This window comes from Micromys minutus (genome assembly GCF_963924665.1).
Source record: "Micromys minutus genome assembly, chromosome: 10".
NCBI classification, from domain to species: Eukaryota; Metazoa; Chordata; class Mammalia; order Rodentia; family Muridae; genus Micromys; species Micromys minutus.
Genome location: NC_137979.1, coordinates 13,781,044 through 13,800,019, shown reverse-complemented (window position 1 = coordinate 13,800,019; position 18,976 = coordinate 13,781,044). Strand labels below are relative to the sequence as shown.

Below are 18,976 nucleotides of genomic sequence, written 5' to 3'. Positions count from 1 at the left end.
TTTTTTTACGAAAAACAAAACAAAGCAAAGCAGGAGTCCCAAGAAGAGGAAACAGGCCTGTTGCCCAGGAAATATGTTTGCCTGAGGTTAACTGTGGTGCAAGCAGGGAGCTGGAACAGGCCCTGGGCCAACCAGGCTCTTTATGGCATGCTGTGCCTAGTCATTTCCTTCTGGGGTCCTTGACATTCATCCTGCATGTGGATAAATCAAGAGTTGTATGAATCCCTGTGAATTAAATTTTGTGGTGAGAAAATCCTGGGTGTAACATGCGGTGGTGCTAGGTTTATCTGGCTGGTCCATAGAACAACCTCCAGTGTAGATGTGTAGATAAATTAGTCTCCCCAAGACTTGATCATCAGTAAAGCTGGCAGGTACCTATGTACAGTGTGTCCAGCAAAAGGTACATTTGGAAGCCATATTAAATGTTTTAAAAAACTTTTGCTAGGCAAATAAAGGCTATAATAAAAGGTTTATTAAGAAGAAAAACAATCAGTTTAGAGCTCAGGAAGGGGAACTAAATATTTCTTAGCAAGAAAGCTCAGCCTGTGGTTACTGATGCTCAGTCAAGCACTTGGATGGATACTTCTGCCCTCTGAGGCCCTCGGAAATAGTTTGGTCTGAGGTTTTCTCCTGGTGGGTGATGTGGAAACAAGATTTTGTTGCGGCTGTTGGTGATTGAGAACAGTAGCTTGATGACCTTCAATCCTTTGAGCCTTAGGCCACTTCAGTCTGTTTCCTGATGTAGGGCAACATTGAAGGGTGACTGAGGTAGAGATTTCTTTGTATTGACAGATAAGCTCTTGGGGTAGCAGCTCCTCTCCTATCTACTCAAAGGAAAGGGTAAGTTGGTTGTCCTTGTTGTCCTTGCTCTCTGTTGTGTCTACTGAGCTTCTGGAGAGTAAGCTGTGTGTCTGTTTGGTCTGCATGCTCCAGTTTGTGCCCAGTCTTGATGGGGATAAGTGCTGGGTAAGGCCTGGTGTGTGGATGGCTAAGCCTGGTGGGGAGCTTGAATGACCTGCTACTTGGTGATGGGCACAGGCTGTTAGGATACCCACTGGGTAGAGCTTATATATGGCTAAGGCGGGTTCACCAGAGGGAAAGCTCAGGCTAGAATGGACTGGGGGAAGCCACTGAAATGTGCAGCTGGAAGGGATTGGAGGGGAGCCTCACTACAGGAGGAACAGCCTCAGGAAGGCCTGGTACCTTACCCCTAGCCATTGTTGGTGCCTAGTACTCCCCCCCCACACTCACATCAGGGTGCAGAGATCACAGTGGGTTCTGGGCTGATTTACTGAAGGTTTTGGTGTGGCTCTGGTATTTTTTAAATTAAAAAAAAAAAGAATAGGATGTTTAATATTTTTTAAATGAAATGCTTACTTCTAAATGAAAGGTTTTTAAATATTTATTTATTAAATATAAGTACACTGTCCTGTCTTCAGACATACCAGAAGAAGGCATCGGATTCTATTAAAGGTGGTTGTGAGCCACTATGTGGTTGCTGAGAATTGAACTCTGTACCTTTGGAAGAGCAGTCAATGCAGTGCTTTTAACCTCAGCCATCTCTCCAGCCTGAAGGGTTATTAAAGTACTTAGGGGCTTGGTGAGATGGCCGAGTGGCTAAAAAAGCCTTGTAAGTTGCCCTCTGATTTCTACATCTGCACTGTGGCATGTGTGTTACCCAAATAAGTAAATAAATAAATGTCATAAAAAATCGATACTTTGGGAAGTATTTCTCTTTACTGCTGATCACCTGAGTTCTGCCTGCCATTTTTTTTTTTTTTTTCTTTTTTCTTTTGGTAACTACTTAGTGTAGCACATGTGTGAGTTCTTTCTTCCTTATTTGGAACAGGATCTCAACAAGTAGCCCTGGCTGCCTCAAACTCAGAGATAACGCTTGCCTCTACTTTCTGGGTGTTGGGATTAAAGATGTATGCCTCTAAGCCCAGATCTTTTTCCTCTTTTTATCAGACAAAAGCATATTGTTTATAAACCTCAACATTCTCATTCCTTTCTATTACTTTTAGTTTCTCTGTGTGTGTTCATTCACTACCCCCTTTCTGTTTGCATGCATGGAGATTTTCTGACGTGCTATGCTAGCTCATGTGCTTGTAGAGGCTAGAGGTCAGCACCAGGTATCTTTTTCTCACTTTCCACCTCATCCATGCATCTACCCATCCATCCACACATACATCCATACATCATCCATACATACACCCACCCATCCATCCATCCATCCATACATACATCATATATCCATCCATACATCATATATCCATCCATCCATCCATTCATCCATCCATACATCCATCCACCCATCCATCCATCCATCCATCCATCCATCCATCCATCCATCCATCCATCCATCATATATCCATCCATACATCATATATCCATACATCCATCCATACATCATATATCCATCCATCCATCCATACATCCATCCATCCACCCATTCATACATCCATCCATACATCATATATCCATCCATACATCCATCCATTTTTTACATTTATTGATAGTATCTGTGGGCAGGCATTTCTGCATTGTGCATGTGGAAGTCAGACGACAGAAGAATTGCTTCTCTTTTTGTGTTGGTTCTAGGGATTTAACTCAGGAAATCAGGCCTGGTGGCAGGCGTTACCTCCTGAGTCATTTTGACAGATTGCCCAGATTTTCTCCAGAGTGTTCACATTGCCTTTCCACCAGCAGTGTGGCTGCTCATTTCCCCCACAGCCTTGCCAGCCTCAGGTGTAATCATGTTTAGATTCCTGCCAACCTGAGAAGTGTGAAAAGTATTTCAGTATAGTTTTAATTTGTATTCTTCTGAAGTTGAGCTTATCATACTATCACATGTTGAATCACTCTATATGTTTAAATTTTTAAAGGTTCCGTTCTTCCTGTCTATCTGTCTTGGAGACAAGGTCTTACCATGTAACTCTGGCTGTCCTGGAACTCAATACATAAGTCAGGCTGGCCTCAAACTCATAGAGATCTGCTTATCTCTGCTTCCCAAGTGCTGGGATTGAAGGCAGGTGTCACTATGCATGGCTAAGATTGAGTTTTTCAAAATTGTATGTGTATGTGTATCTGTGGAGTCCAATGAATATTGGAGTTTCTTGGAGCTGGAGTTATATGTGGCTATGGGTCTTTCAGTGTGGGTGTTGAGAATTGAAGCTGGGTCCTCCATAAGAAAAGCCAGTGTTCCTGACTGCTGCTGAGCAATATGCATTTGATCCCACTACTTTTACAATACCCAGTTTTTATGGTTTCATCATGTTAGGTTGACACTACCAACTAAGACATATCTCCAGCCCTGAAGTTTCTTTATGTATTTGTGGATTATAGGCTGGTTTTGTGTTAGGAAGAAGTTGCAGGTATTTGTCAGCACTGAACTGGAGTTGAGGTCTGGTGGTTTCATTTGTGACTCATTAGTGAGAGCACAGAGCTTCATCAATCCAGCTCAGTGGCTTCATTTAGTTCCCGAAGTACTTCCCTAGTAGTCTCAGACCGATAACTGGGATCTGCTTGAGGGTCAGCTCTAGGTATAGTGGTTAGCATTCAGTCAGGTGCTGATCTAAGTTTGTGTGAACAGCAGGACATACAGTTATCTGTGGCATTGCTGTAGACCCTTGAGGCATATGGGGTGGGGTGGGGCGGGGTTTGGTTCTCTTGATAAGACCTGTGAAGATACTTCAGGATTGTCCAGTCCTCATGGCCTTGTTTCCCCTGCATGGTGCAAGGAGAAGAGGAGTGAGAGAGGCTGATGTGCAGCCATGCACATTTCGAGGACAAATCAACTGTTCTTTGTGGGCATCATTGCTAGAGTTTCTAAAGCAGAGAGGGTGTTTTTTCTGGGCAAAGGAAGGAGCTGCTGGGTATGAAGATCTGCATAACTTGCAGTTGTCAGTGCTGAAATGAACCTCTAGATTGTTATTTTCCTAAACAAAGCAGGACAGTGGCAGTATAAACACTAAAAAATCTAACCACTAAAATAACAACTTTCATTTCCTTTTGGTGCTTTTGTTTTGACATTTGGCAACATACTTGGAATCTTTAAAGAATTAAAAAATTATGGTATGCAAACTTGTTTGTTTATGCTTGTTAAATTTAGTATGAAATAGACTCCTCCTCCTGTTCCATGTTCGTCTGCTCTGTTTTGCTTTTCTTCTGGAGAGGGGTGTGATCAAGGGACCAGTGGGACAGAAAAGATCAGTCAGAATCCTTCAGGCTGGGATCCTTATAGTGGAAAAGGTGCTGTTAGCCTTTTTTCCTCATAGCTCTCAGGCCCCCTGCTGATGCTTGAAGACTGGTCCTAATTTGTAAATGAGGACACATTTTATAGATGAGATACATGGTGGTGACTAGGGGTAGGTAAACAGTAGTCTGTCCATCCTTGCTGAGTTGTTTTTAAAACTGTAATAATATCCATATAACCATGGTAGGGTTTTTGTTTGGTTGTTTTGTTTTTGAAACAGGATCTGTGTATCTCAGACTAGACTGGCCTTACACTCAGGACAATTCTACACAATCCTCTTGAGATGGAATTACAGATGTGCACAAACACCCCATTTTTGTTCTTGATAGGCACTGGTGCGCTTTACGTTCAGTGAGGGTATGGAGGTTAGTAGTCTATAGGAGAGAGGATGGGAAAAATGTGAGTAGGATGGCTGGATCCATTGCCAGGAGGTGTCATTCATTTGTGTAGTAGATGTGTGCCAGCACTTGACCAGGCCTGTAGTAAATCAGTATGGAGATTATCCACTAATAGACTCAGATGTGGTGTTTATAGGAAGAAGTGGTTAGGGTACAGACAATGCAGTAAGTCTAGGCAAGTTCCTGGGCCTCTCAGTCTTTTACCTAGGCCTGAATGGGCGCAGGTGGTAGGTCCCAGACAGGGAATCCCTGACATTACTGGGCTGTCAGCTTTGCTGAGGGATGGGTGTGCAGTTAGTCGCACATGTACGGGGCACCTGCACTGTTATTCTTGGGGATCCTTTAGTAGAAGGCAGGTCTTCTTATCTGTGTGTTGCTGTGTGAAAGTATGTCCCTTTGTACTCTGCCTCCTGATTCCTTATTCTTCTTGCTCCTCCCAGGTGAACATGTTAACCCTAGGCCCCTCCCATGCCTTCCAGTGCTAATTGCCACTTGCTACCTCTGTTTTCAGGCTTGTCATGGCTAGCTGAGTCTGTTGTGAAAACTAAGCTTCTGCTTCCTCTGAAGCTTCTTCATCTTTATTTGCTGTTCTGGGCCTTGGACCTTATGACGTATGGTTATCAGGAATCTTTTACCATGGTTATTTTGATGTTTCTGCCTTTTCTCACTTCTTGCCCTATCAGCTCTCCTCATTGTGGCATTCAAGTTGTGTCCTGTCTTCATCCTCCCCACCTGGCCTCTGTCTCTACTCCCTGATGAAGATTTCAGAAATACCACTTTGAGTAAAACAAACAAATCCATTTTTAGTAGCTTGGCCTTTGGCAGTATTTCCTAAATACTTGCCAGTGTTGTGCAGTTCAGTGGTAGTTTTAATAGTTCTCTATCAGCCAGGTGATAGTGTTGTACTCCTTAAATCTCCGTGTTCAAGGCAGAAGCAGGTACATCTCTTACTTTGAGTCCTGCCTGGTCTACAGAGTTTCAGGACAGTCAGCTACACAAGAGAATCCCTGGTTTGAGAAGCAACAACAATGAACCAACAATGACAACAAAAATATGCCCTAGTACTTTGTCAGTTCCTCGGAGGCAAACAGTTAACATGGGGATAGGTATATTTGCTATTAAAAGAAAGTGAGGAACTAGCCACATTCACAGTGGGGCCTGCCACTATAGCAGTCCCAGCTACTGAGAAACTGAGGCAGGAGAATAGCTCAAACACTGGCATTTGAGATTAGCCTGGGTGGCTTAATGCAGCCCCTCCCATCCCACACCCCCTTTTAAAAGTATGTTTGGTAAGATAGTTCAGTCAGAAAAGGCTGTACAAACTTGATAATCTGGAAATCATGGAATGGTAAGAATTCTCATGTACTCACACATACAGATAATAAAGTAAACAATAGCTAGGGACTGAAGACCCAGGCTTCAAGCTGGAGAAGAGGGCAGGGAAGCAGGTCCTCCTTTGATCTTGTGGTGCTTCAGGCCTTGAGGGCTGTGACACCCTGAGGCTCACTTGCCTGTGTTGTGTATCTGGTTTGTCCATAACTTCTTTATATCCAGCATACCTGATAGAACATTATATAAACAGAAAAACAGCCAGAAGGTAGGAGTGCTTGTTCTCTCATTTCTTGGGACTGCCAGTGGTGATACTTGAGTAAGAAAGAGACTGGGTGATGTCACAAACCTTTAATTCTAGCACTCAGGAAGCAGAGGCATATTTCTTTAATTTGAGGCTCGTCTGGTCTATATAGTATTCTGTCCGAACAAGTAAAATGTACTTGTGCCCATTCACAATCTGAATGAATTGGATTCTTGGGATATATATGGTAGAAGGAGAGTTTACTTTCACAAGTTGCTCTCTGACGTAGACACATACATACACAGACACCCACCATACGACTACATGCTTGCACGCACAGTTTCATACCACCAGTAAGTGTTGAATAGTAGATAAAAGCCTGGGACACACACCTCTGGGACAAAAGAAGTAATAATTGGGCATCAAAACAGGGAACTGACCTTCTAGCTTCTGGAGGCTTGTTTTTCTCTGATATTTTAGATAAGAGGCCATTTCACAGGAAGCACATGAACTTTAGGTCCTCACAGTCCAGGTGGATGTTTTAGCGGAAGATAATCACAATAGTAAAGAGACACCATTTCCTAAGGATATAAGTTTAGGAAAACAAATATATCTATATCTTTTAAAAGCATGATCTCAGTAGATAGACTAGGATAGTCTCAAACTCAAGATGTTCTTGTCCAGGCTGGTAATACCATGGCTGGCTTGAAAAAACACATTCTTGTTCATCTTTGGAGCCTGTGTGGTAGACTGAGACTGCACTGTTTTGTCCGCTGACCTGATCTGCCTGGTGGGAAGGCACATTCTAAAGAGAGGCAGAGCCTTTCCAGTGCTAGCTAGAAACAGTTGCTCCCCAGCCACTACCTCCAGACACCCAGACAAGAGGATTTTCCCCAGGCCTGTAGGTTTGGGATCATGCTGACTCTGCCATTTGTTAGTGGTGTAGTTTATGTCTAGTTCTTCATTTACCTTTTTTATTACTTGGCTTCCTCACTATAAAAATGGAGATCAGGTAATTCTTTCATAGAATTATGATGATTAAAGGCTAGACACTTGCAGCTCCTTGAAACAGCACCTGGAGGGTAGTAAGTACTCAGTCAGTACTCAAAGCTTCTGCTTGGCCCATTCTGCTTTCTAGAACTCTTCTAGTTTTACTACTATCCCTGGGAGTCAATCAATACCTTTAAAGAGCAGTCCATGTGAGGAGAGTGCTCTATCTACACTGGATCTGGAAGAAGAGGTCATATCTCCAGGCTGTCTGTCTGTCTGTCTCTGTCTCTCTGTCTCTCTGTCTCTCTGTCTCTCTGTCTCTCTGTCTCTCTCTCTCTCTCTCTCTCTCTCTCTCTCTCTCTCTCTGCCTTCTTTGGAATAGAAGTTTCTGTGTTGTCTCCTGCAAAGTGTCCCCAGGGCCTGGTGACATGCCTGTGTCACTGGACCAAGTAAGGGAAGAACTCTTTTGATACCTGTCATTTGCCAGCTCCATTCAGCAGCAGCTGGTGTTGCTTTTTGCTATCCAGAAAAGCAAGAACATATACTGTCTTCTGACCACATTGCAAGATGTAGATTTTGTGGTGGGAAGAACTATCTGGTTGAGCCTGAGTACATTGCCAGGACTGACTAGGCAGCAGAACTGCCAAGTATAGGCTAAGAGAGTACCAAGTGACTCCGGGTTGGGACACTGGGCATAGGGCACAGCAGGTGTTTGTTTTGTGGTGCAGAGTAGAAGTAGTGAGTGGTACAGTCACTAAACAGTTTATCTTTGGGCAGTGCAGCAGCAGTTCAGAGGGGCCAAGTTGAGTGGGGGAGAGGCAGAGGAAGTTGGAGCACAGTGTTAGGGTTAACTCAAACCAACCAAGCATGCGGAATGTGACATTCTAGATTTTGGCTTCTGTGTTCACTTACTGGGATTGAGTGCTTACAGGTACCAAGTGCTGCACTAGGCACCCAGAGACTGGTGAAGAGACAGGTGGTTGTGTTGTCATTGAATATAGAGGGAGAGAGGGTGTGAGGCCTGCAGGTTGGAAAAAAGAAAATGTCAGGTGATGCTGGGCATGATTGTGCATATGCTGAGGCAGATGGATCTCTGGAGTTTGAGGCTAGCCTGGTCTACAAAGAGTTCTAGGACAGTCAAGGTTACACAGAAAAACCCTGTCTTGAAAAACCATGAACAACAAAACAAAACAAAAAGGAAAATGTCTAGTAGAGGAGGAGGCTGCAGAATGCCATTGTTTTTTGAGCAGGTCCTATTTAACTAACCTATAAATGAGGAGGAGCCAGCCCAGTGACAGTTGAGAAGGGTGAAGATGGTTGGGGAAGCAGTTGTGGGAAGGGCTCTAAGCAGGAGCCTACTGTCTGGCAGGGAGGTTTCTCTGCAAGACAGTGCATTGTTTAGTAATTGAGGAAGGGGCAGAAAAAGGGGGTATTGCACTCAGGTGGCACCAGACAGCCACTCTCAGACCTGACCATTCCCCAGAGCATCTAGTTTGGATGCTTTGGGTCATTTAGGTTTGGTGAGGAGCTTAAATGGCTCTGTCTTTTGCTCTAGTGCTGCTGAAGTGGGGCACATAGCCAGCTGTAGGCTCAAGGGATGCCAGCTACCAGTTCCAGCAGTCTGTGTAAGTAACCCCCTTTGTATCCACAGGAATCCATCTCCTCTCTCACATCTTTGTGGGCAGAGGCTAAGCTGACCCCAAGAAGTGCAGCAGGGAGCCAAGCACTCAGTTTCCTCAATTGTGGTCTACTCTGGGCAGACAACCACTATCAGCTCCCTTGGGGAAAACATGAAATCACTGCAGGGCCAGAAGCCTAGAGGTTGTGGCATGTGGCTGAGAGTTCCACCTTTTACCCACATTGCTGCCATACTCTGGATCCTCAGGAGATGCTGACAGCTAAGCACTAGCATCACCCAGTCACCAGCCAGGTCTAAATTAAGCACAAAATCATGGGGACTTGAGATTTTTTCCCAGGCAGCTCTGTATTTCCTTCTTGAGTTGGACAGTTCTGGAACTGTCATCTACAGCTTGCCCCTAGGTGGGAGAGGCCAGTCCAGGTGTGTATAGTATGGGCATTTGTCCCTCCCAACTGTTGCCAGTGTTAGTCACAGCATCTAACAAATAGACTGTGGTTACATTTTTGGAGGAAGTGATGTGGTTCTGCCTGTCTCCCTATCCACTTATAGGGTTTCTCTTTGTAGCCTTGGCTCGCCTAGAATTCGCCTTGTAGCCTAGACTGGCATTGAGGAATGAGGTTTTGAGAGCTGCTTTTTGTACTTGCAAAAGGCAGAAAACCTCCCCTGGTCCAACAAGGAATCTATGGGCTAACAGAACAATCCATTGCCTAGCAGAGGACATCTAGTCTAATCCCATTGTTTAAGAGTTAAGACATGGTCCTTCGCACCTTCTTGTAGCTGTTAGGCCAGCAAAACCTTCAGTAGTGTGGTCTCTTGTTTCCCTGCTTCTTCTCCTGGCTTGCCACGACTTCTGGCATTCCTTTTCACATGATTTTAATGATGCTGCCCATGATTTGGTTAATTGCAAAATAACCAAGCAAGGTGGGGAGACGTGGGACAAAAGACTGTGTTCCTTGTTGGCTTATTTATGGGGCCTTTTTGCAGAGGGCAGGGTGCTTCATCATCTACTCTGGTAGGAGGCTTAGCTCATCAGAGTTCCATTCTCTGGATCAGCACCCAAGCTCATGGCTGTGTCCACTGACTTCTTCCCAAGGGCTAAACAGGAGCCTGTTAATGAAGAGAAAAAGAAAAATACCTCATGTATGTCTTTGTGGTTTTTTTTTTGCATTAAGTTATGGACACAAAAACCACAGGAGGCTGAGTGGCACTTGACAGCTCTCCTGAGCTTGTTGCAGTGTTTGTCAGATCGTCAGGGATACTGTCTGATTCATTTTCTGGAAGACCTCCTGCCCTGAAGGACGATGCTGAGCCACATGGGGCTGCTCAGTGAGCTCTCAGACTGACACTGTCAGGGTCTGTGAAGAAAAATGTAAAACTGTGACTTTATCTGTCCCACCACCTACCTGCCTGGTCATGTTTGTCTTCCTTCTGGGCTCTTTATGGTTTTGAATGTAAAGATTTTCTGAAGCCCATTTTCTTACCGTGACTATAACATTGGGTTTTTGTTTTTTAAACCAGCCAGAAATTACTGGAATGAAGGTGGCTAGGTTTAAACAGAGGTTCAAGAAGAGGACTTTTTTTTTTTTTTTTTTTTGGTGGCTGAATTCCACTGTTTTTATGTTGTGAGAAGAGAACTTTCCCTTTTCACTTGTCCTCTCTGTGAGCAGCAGTTTATGAGGCTTTAAGTTAAAGCTAGCCTGGCTGAGGCAGAGACACAATAGCCCTTTCTCTTCACACTAAAACGATCACTGTTAAAAAGAATGTAGCACTGTCCATATTGTTCTGACTGGGTTGTTGTCCTCTGGAGGGCCTGCTTGGCTCTGTCACATGAACTGTGTGGTCTCAGTACCCTCCTCGGAGGGACACCATAGTACTTGTCTCTGAATAAGACTTAAGTCTTTCCTCTTCTAGACTCCCTATACAGGAGATAGCCAGTTAGTTAAGGATCACCTAGTTATACCTCATTCAGGTTTCTGTTCCTCATAAGGTGGTAGGCATTGTGACTTTTCTTCAGTGTGTCTTTTGATGCTAACCTCCCCCCACCCCCCAACTTCTGCTTCTGGATTATGAATAGGTTTCCAGGAACTTGTGGTAAAAAGAGTATGTGGGACATATTGGCATGATACTGGTGGAAATGTAGGCCCATCCACTTCACAGGCTGTCAGCTTCTTTTAGAAAGATGAAGTATGTGTAAAGTCACAGGAAGCTGCCAGGCTCCCAATTTGAGTTTCTACTGGAGGCAAGGATGCTTAGTCAATCTAGGAATTTATTGATTGGGCCTGGATTTTGAGGATAACCTGTGTCTTTAGGTTTGGGGATTGAGTGTTGACAGATAGCTGTTGTGTTCCACAGAGTAGGCACTGATCCTTGATAGTAACCACAGAGCTGCTTTGGTGTCAACTAATGGTTCAGATTCTCCCTACTTTTTAAATTTTATTTAATATGTTTGAGTAATTTGTCTGTAAGTATGTATGTGTAATATGTATGATACCCAAAGATGCCAGAAATGGATATCTGAGCCCCTGGAATCGGAATTACAGACGATTGGGGGCCACCTTGTGGTTGCTGGGATCTGAACCCCAGCCCTCTGTCCTCTGGAGCAGCCAGCACTCCTAGCTCAGCCACCTGTCCAGCCCCTATGTTTGACAGATTCCTTTCTGGGCTGCTTAGAGCTGTGCAGTTTTAGGTTGGAAGGGATTTCCCTGCCCAGCTGCACAAGTCTTAAGGACATACTTTTACGAGATTATTTTGCTTCTAGGGATGGATATCATCCTAGCCTTGGAATTTTTATTCAGGTTTTTCATTTGTCTATTTTTAGTCCTCAATGTCACTTGAATTTGGACTACATTTTCAAGCATGTTGGACTCTACCTCCCCAGATGTAGTGATGTAATGGTTACTGTGTTTCCTGTCATGTCACTAGCAGGAGAGTAGGTGGCCCCCACTCTTCTGTTGACTGTGCTGCTTTCTTGGGGAGCACTGAGTCCTGTTGATGTCAGCCTGGCATTTGTGCTGGAGTCTCGTATGGCTGCACCAGGCTTTTATTTGAGGCTCCGCTGGGCTCAAGAAGTTTTTTACCCCATACCTGCTGTTGCTAGTGTTCCCGAACCTCTGTGTTCTCAGATGTTGCTTATAACAACATGCCTTACTGCAGAGTGCAGGTGCTTTCATGCAGCTGAGCAGTCCATGACAAGGTACATCTAGGGGTTCACATGATGTGATACCTTGGCTAGTGCCCTCCTTTCCTTAAAGAATAGTGGCATTTGTTTCAGTCTGTAAACTTTGCTTTCCTTTCTCTCTCTCTCTCTCTCTCTCTCTCTCTCTCTCTCTCTCTCTCTCTCTCTCTAACACATTTCACTAAAACAAAAGTGTTTTTGGTAAATTTCCTAGAAGTTGACGAGTATTTAAAAGCAAACCCAACCCAACCCCACTATACTCCTTCCCACACCAAAACCAAACCAAAATTAGCCTCTTTACTTTCTCCTATGTCTAACTTCTGACTTCAGTAGCCTCTGGTCCTGGCCTTGTGATGGATTCCAGAAGTTTATTAACATTCTTGGTTTCTTATTAGGTAAATACCTATTCAGTGGTCTCCAGGTCATCCATTCTGGTTTCCAATGCTCTCATTGGTCCCACTTCTCTCCCTGTCCTTCATGTCCACTTCTGAAAAAAAGACTGAGATATTCTTTGTAATACAGTGGGAGATAATTATTTCACATGTAAAGCTTGCATATTTCAGTTCCAGGCTAGAAAGGATTCAGCAGTCAAGTGGCTAGCACACATAATTTGGGGGCCAACTTGGGCTATACAAGAGAACCTCTTTTGTAGAAAAGGGGATATACCTACCCTTCCATTACTCAAGATTGTTTTGAAGCCTTCAGAACTCCCATGTAATGAACATTCTTTTTCCTTTTTGTTTTCCCTCCCCAATAGTTTCAATCTTACTGTGTAGCCTAAGCTGGCCCCAGACACTCAATCTTCTTCCTTAGCTTTCTTAGTAGCTGCAGTGCAGACAGCCATGTCTGTCCCTCCTCCCTGTTTATTTTAAAAATAATTTATTTTGTTTTAAATGCATAGGTGTGAGGCTGTCAGATCCCCTGGAACTGGAGTTACAGACAGTTGTGAACTGCCATGTGGGTGCTGGGAACTGAACCTGGGTCCTTTGGAAGAGCAGCCAATGCTTTTAGACATGAAGCCATTTCTCCATCCCCTTAATTCTTCTATTGAGTGAGAGTTAGAATCTAGGACCTCATGGGTCAAATAGCCTCTGCTACTGTACTGCTCACACTGGTTCTCCAGACCAGCTGCTAACTCAGTTTTGCTGTTGGTGTTTCATCCATTTGTTGTGGTTATAATAGTGGACATTTTCAGGAACTGTTAATTCATTTAAAGATTATTTCATTATTATTTTTTAATGCTTTTTTGAGACAGGGGCTGTCCTGGAGGAAGTTACTGTATAGACCAGGCTGGCTTCTAATTCAGAGATCTGCTTGTTTCTTGCCTCCTGAGTGCTGCCTGGCTTTAAAGATTTATTTTTATTTTATTTGTATTAGTGCTTTGTCTACATATATGCCTGGTTCTCTGGATTGTCATGTAGGTTCTGGGAATTGAACTTGAGACCTCTTAGTATAGGCCAGGCATACTTGCTAGATCTCAAATCAAGTGACGTATCCCAAAGTTCTGGGCATTAGGTGGTTCTGAAATGACTTAACAATTTTGACACATCTGTGGTTAAGCTGAAGTGCTCACTGAAAATGAGCACTTTTTTCCTTTTTCTTTCATGAGGCCCACCCTATTACTGTGTGCAGTAAATTATGAGTGAATAACCTAATTAAACCAGATGTACAGTCACTCTGAAAAAGGTTTTATCTCTGTTTTCTGACAGGTTTTGGGGATTCATGAGAGCTAAACAGATGGGTAGAAAGGCAGAACATGCCCACCATCAGATGAAGTCAGTGCTCTGGCCTCAGGCATAGACAGGCTCCTCAGCATATCTTAGTGAGCAGAGAAGGCATCTGAAGCTTCATGAATTGTCTCCTTCTTACCTATGTGGCTGTAGGTGATAAATGACCATTGTATTCCTTGTGTCTCCTTTTTATTTTGATGCTCCCATTGTTTGCTTGACTGAGTCTTGAAGAAACTAGGGAAGTCTAGTGATTCTCTGACAGAAACACCATTGCAATTCAGAGAGGAAGGTTCACTTTAGGTGCCAGGTTCTGGGCTGCCTGAGGATCTATCTTTAGGGAAGGGTCTTAGCCTGTTATAGTAGCTAGCCAACTTTAAGACTTCACACCTCATGTTTTACATCTCTAATGGGAAGGAACTACCTCTACTGTTAACAAGGAATTTAGGGAGTGAGCAGCTATAGCAAGGCTGACTAGAGCCCTTGCTGTCTCTTTAGTCTTCAGTTGTCTTGAGAATCTTCTAGGGCTGGAGAGATAAGAACACCTCCTTAAGAGATCCTAACTTCAATTCTCAGCAACCTCCTGGTGGCTCACAGCCATCTGTTGTAATGGGATCTGACGCCCTCTTCTGGTGTACCTGAAGATGCAACAGTGTACTCACATAAAATTTTAAAGGGGTGGGGTAAGAAAATGAGAATAATTTTTTCAAGTGCTTATTTCATGTTGGGCACAGTACTGGATGCTGGGTAGTCAGTCACGGGACAGATGGTGATCACCATACATGCTGGAGATACGAGATGTGGATCTTGCTCTACCTGTTGTTCATCTGAAGAAAGAAAGGAGATGGGTGCACTTGGAGCCTGTGATTATTTAGCTCTGGGTCTCTGCCATTCTTCTGTGAGATGAGGTGTTAGGCTTGCTCCTGGTCACACGCTAGAAGCTCCTGAGAGCTGGGGTAGATGGGGAATGGGAAGTGGTAGTGTAGGTTGTTAGCTTTTCTCTAGAAGAGCAGTAAGCACTTCACTAATTCATGTTCAGGAAGAGTCACAGAGAAATGGCACTTAAGGAGAATTTTTTTGTGAGCCCAGCCCAATTTTAAAGTCATGGACAGGCACTTTAGGTTTAAGGTATTCTTGAAATGAGACTTCCCACAAGTAAAACTCTCAGGACTGGACAGGAGTACATCTCAGTGCTGAGGTACATGGTTGATATGCATGTGGCCCGGAGTTCAGTATCCAGCAGAGGTTAAAATACATATATCTGGACATCTTCCCCAGTACCCTAGTTTTCCTACATTCGGCTTTTGGTTGTCATTGAGAATACAGCCTGCAAGCTAGCCACTCTGGCGAAAGCTTTAGGGGATCGAACAATGATAACAGTGTTCACTTAAGGTTTAAACTTGAGTTTAAGGTTTATTTAGCATGTGGTATTTCTGACCTGATCTTAGTTTTGAAAGCAGGATGGATGTTTTTGTATCCATGGTATTGTGATATGTTCTTGTACACAGCTTGTGTTGGGCTCTTCCATCTTCACCAGTGCTTCTAATCAAAGCAATGTGTTCTTTTTCTCTCTAGGGCATGGCTGCCAGCTTCTGGGACCTGAGGCTTTGGAGGAGGAAATGACTGTGGAGGACCTTTTTGTTCCATCTGCATTTCTGACACGGAAACATCCTAAGGTTCAGGCTTAGGGGACAGGAACGTTTCTCTTGAAGGGCTTCACACTGTAACAAAGAAGATAAAAATGACAACTTCATCTATCAGACGACAGATGAAAAACATTGTGAACAATTACTCAGAGGCTGAAATCAAAGTCCGGGAAGCCACCTCCAATGACCCGTGGGGCCCATCCAGCTCTCTGATGACTGAGATTGCTGACCTGACCTATAATGTGGTAGCCTTCTCGGAGATCATGAGCATGGTTTGGAAGCGTCTTAATGACCACGGCAAGAACTGGCGGCATGTATACAAGGCGTTGACACTGCTGGACTACCTTATCAAGACAGGTTCTGAGCGGGTGGCCCAGCAGTGCCGTGAGAACATCTTTGCCATACAGACTCTGAAGGACTTCCAATACATTGATCGTGATGGCAAAGACCAGGGTATTAATGTACGAGAGAAGTCAAAGCAACTTGTTGCTCTCCTCAAGGATGAGGAGCGGCTGAAGGTTGAGAGGGTTCAGGCTCTTAAAACCAAAGAGCGCATGGCTCAGGTGGCCACTGGGGTAGGCAGCAACCAGATCACCTTCGGCCGTGGCTCCAGCCAGCCCAACCTTTCCACCAGTTACTCAGAGCAGGAGTATGGCAAGGCTGGGGGCTCACCAGCATCGTACCACGGCTGTGAGTAAACAAAGTACCTCACCTTCACTCGAGCACTGAGTGGCAGATGCTGGGGCTGAGCATCTGAGAACCTCAGTTCTCAGCTTCTGTCGACTCAGGTGACAGCTTCCTTGATCTGGATTGAGTTAGTTACAAAAGGACTTTTGGTCCCCTGGCTTTTCTGTGGGTCTTCTGAGGATTTAGTCAAGGCTATGCCCATGCTTAAGTTCTTGGGAAAGTGGGTCCCAAGGCCAGTCTCGCCAGATTTTTTCTTTTGGGAAGGGGTGTCTAAGAATGTGTGTCAGCAAAGGGGTTGTCCCGCTGTCCAAACATACAGGGACTCAAATAACTGGTAGCCAGGAGGAAACGACCCTTGCACTTGATCATTTATTTCTGAATCTTGCATTCAGTCATTGTCTTTCTACCGACTTAATTACAGGTCTCTGTAAAGGCCCATTGCTTACTATTATAGGTCATTAACCAGAGAGACAGGGTTGGATGTCATTGTTTCACTTAGAAAGGAACACTGTAGGTTAGTACCAGCAAGACTTCCTCCTCACATGTGCAAAAGTCTCCAGGATTTGATTTGGTTGTGTGGTTGGGTCTGCTGTGCAGGGTTGATCTATGTTCTTATTGTGTGTTGGATCACTTTGGGTCTTTGTTCTATATTCAGAAGAGGTTTCAGGGAGAGGAAGTGAGTGGTGTTTGGGCCTTGTAGAAGTGGATTTCTGATCCTGCTGCTCTCCCGGGCACTGGCAAGAAGTTATCCAAGCACACTGTTCATCCTCTATTACTTAGGGCTGGGCAGCTACTAAGGACTGTGAACTTGGAAAGAAGGGTGGCTTTGGTTTCCCTTGGATGCATAAGCTTTATTTTATGGCAACAGAAACAGGTTTCCAAACCCGAATCCTTTGGAACAGCACATTATGTCAGCGTAACAGAAAACTTTTTGTTTTTCTGAAAGTGGATCTCCCTGTGTAGCCAGGTTGGCTGCAAACTTATTATCTTCCTTGTGTAACCTATAGGGTGCTGGGTTATGGGTGTGTGCTATCTGCATGATCAGTGTGGCAGAACACTTTTCCTTCTTAATTTGCTACATACCAGCATTTCCCACTTTTGTATAATAGGCTTCGGTCTGACTTTCTTTATACCACCATTAGAATTTTGAGGAATGTATTGTGTAAGAGATTTGCATATCAAAGAGGCTTCCTGCTTCTAGGAATTCTAAGTTATTATTAGGGTTGGAGCAAGTTAACATTTTCTTGTTGTATTTCTGGCTATCATAATTTTCTTTTTTGAATTTGAATTGCTTTCATTATGTGATGATGGTGACTTGTGAGATAATTTATTCCTGAAGGTAACCAGCTCCCTGCATTAAGGATTAAGTTGCCCACCAAAATAAAACAAACTAATTACTTTATTAATTAAAAATAAGATTGGCCTATTAGGAGAATTGTTTTATTTTCCTCAAGAACCCTCCTGTGGAGGATACAAAGGGACTGGAACCACCATAGTTAAACAGGGTAGAACATCATGGTACAGGGGTGAGATGGGAGTGTGGAAGTCTGGTTGTTTTGTCAGACCCTTCTTACACCATGCCTGAGATCTGTAGCTATTGACCCTGCCTGGCTTCTAAGGTTCTGATGCTTTAGCTCTGAATGTTCTTATTTCCTAGACTTTGATCTTGAACTGAAATTCAGGGTCAGAGTGTAGCAACAGGCTCTTCATGACTTCCAGGCACAGAGGGCTGACTTCAGGGATGAGGCAGAACCGTGGGTGGTCTTGGCCTATGTCCCCAACACACTGCTACGCATCCTCTAATGGTGTGTCTTTTTTTGTGTATGTGTGTGTGTCCCTGCTCAACAGCGCCAGAGGCCTCGCTGTGCCCCCAGCACCGCACAGGGGCCATGCTGGGTCAGAGTGAGGAGCTGCAGCCACTGAGCCAGCGCCACCCCTGCCTGCCGCACCTGGGCCTAGCCTCCCACCCAAATGGCGACTGGGCCCAGCCCTGCCTCACTTGTGACCGCGCAGCCCGAGGTGGGACAGCGGTTTACTTTTCTTCCTAGAAATGCCATACAGCTTGCTGAGGGTGGGGCTTGTCATGCCAGTACAGCCAACTCTCTCCCTGCCTCCTGCTGGACCTCCTGTCTAGCTAGCTTCCAGTGCTTGGAATCCTTTCTGCCTCTCTTTCTGGGATCTTACAGCCCTGTGCTCTCCTGCCCACAGTCATGTTCCACCTGCTTAAGGGGGAACTACATAGGGGGTAGGCATGGGTGATGATCCTGTCTTCCCTGTATTCCTTGTTCTACAGACTAGAGGGTGTTTTGCTGCCTGTCAGGCCACAGAGTGGTAGTGGACCAAGTGATTGGCTTTTTGAGATGGAAATGTGTGCTTTCAGTTTCTGAAAGCTAGTAGCAGACCCTCAGTGATGGCCACTGGAAGCCATCATTCCCAATGTAGGTGTCAAAAACTGTGGGGCTTCCAATGGGATTATTTTTGCTTTCCAATGGCCTGTTATCAATGCTGAGATCCCCATTGTCACAATGAACAGAGAGTTAGCTGTACTGTCAATTCTAGGTCACTGTGTTTGAAGAGGCTGTATTCAATGGGTAACTAAAAAATGGGGCTTCTCTTTTTGCCTAATTAATAATGCATCCTGGTCAGAGCTACACTGTTGCAGGTTAAACTGGAAACAGATTTTCACTGTTGCTCACAAGAAAATACTCTGTCTAATCTCCATTTGGTCATAAATGGGTTTCCATTTGAGAAGAAAGCTCTCTTTTACTTTTGCCCAAGGGGCACCAACAGCAAGCCTTTGTGTAATTTCCCTGATAAGGTAGCCAACCTCTATTGAGCCTTGGAGACAGTTCCTCACTCATTCGTGCCTCATTAATATTACAGCTT

At 44.4% G+C, this 18,976-nt stretch overlaps 1 protein-coding gene across 2 annotated transcripts in view; it reads left to right on the top strand.

Moving 5' to 3' along the window:
- The window catches only part of EPN2 (epsin 2), a 58,675-nt gene that overhangs the window by 14,362 nt on the left and 25,337 nt on the right, over nucleotides 1-18,976 (top strand). For both annotated transcript variants that reach the window (XM_080923081.1, XM_080923080.1), the window contains exon 2: nucleotides 15,333-16,093. In XM_080923081.1, the coding sequence (XP_080779207.1) occupies nucleotides 15,499-16,093 (595 nt within the window). In that variant the 5' untranslated portion in view covers nucleotides 15,333-15,498. The remainder of the gene's footprint in view (nucleotides 1-15,332; nucleotides 16,094-18,976) is intronic.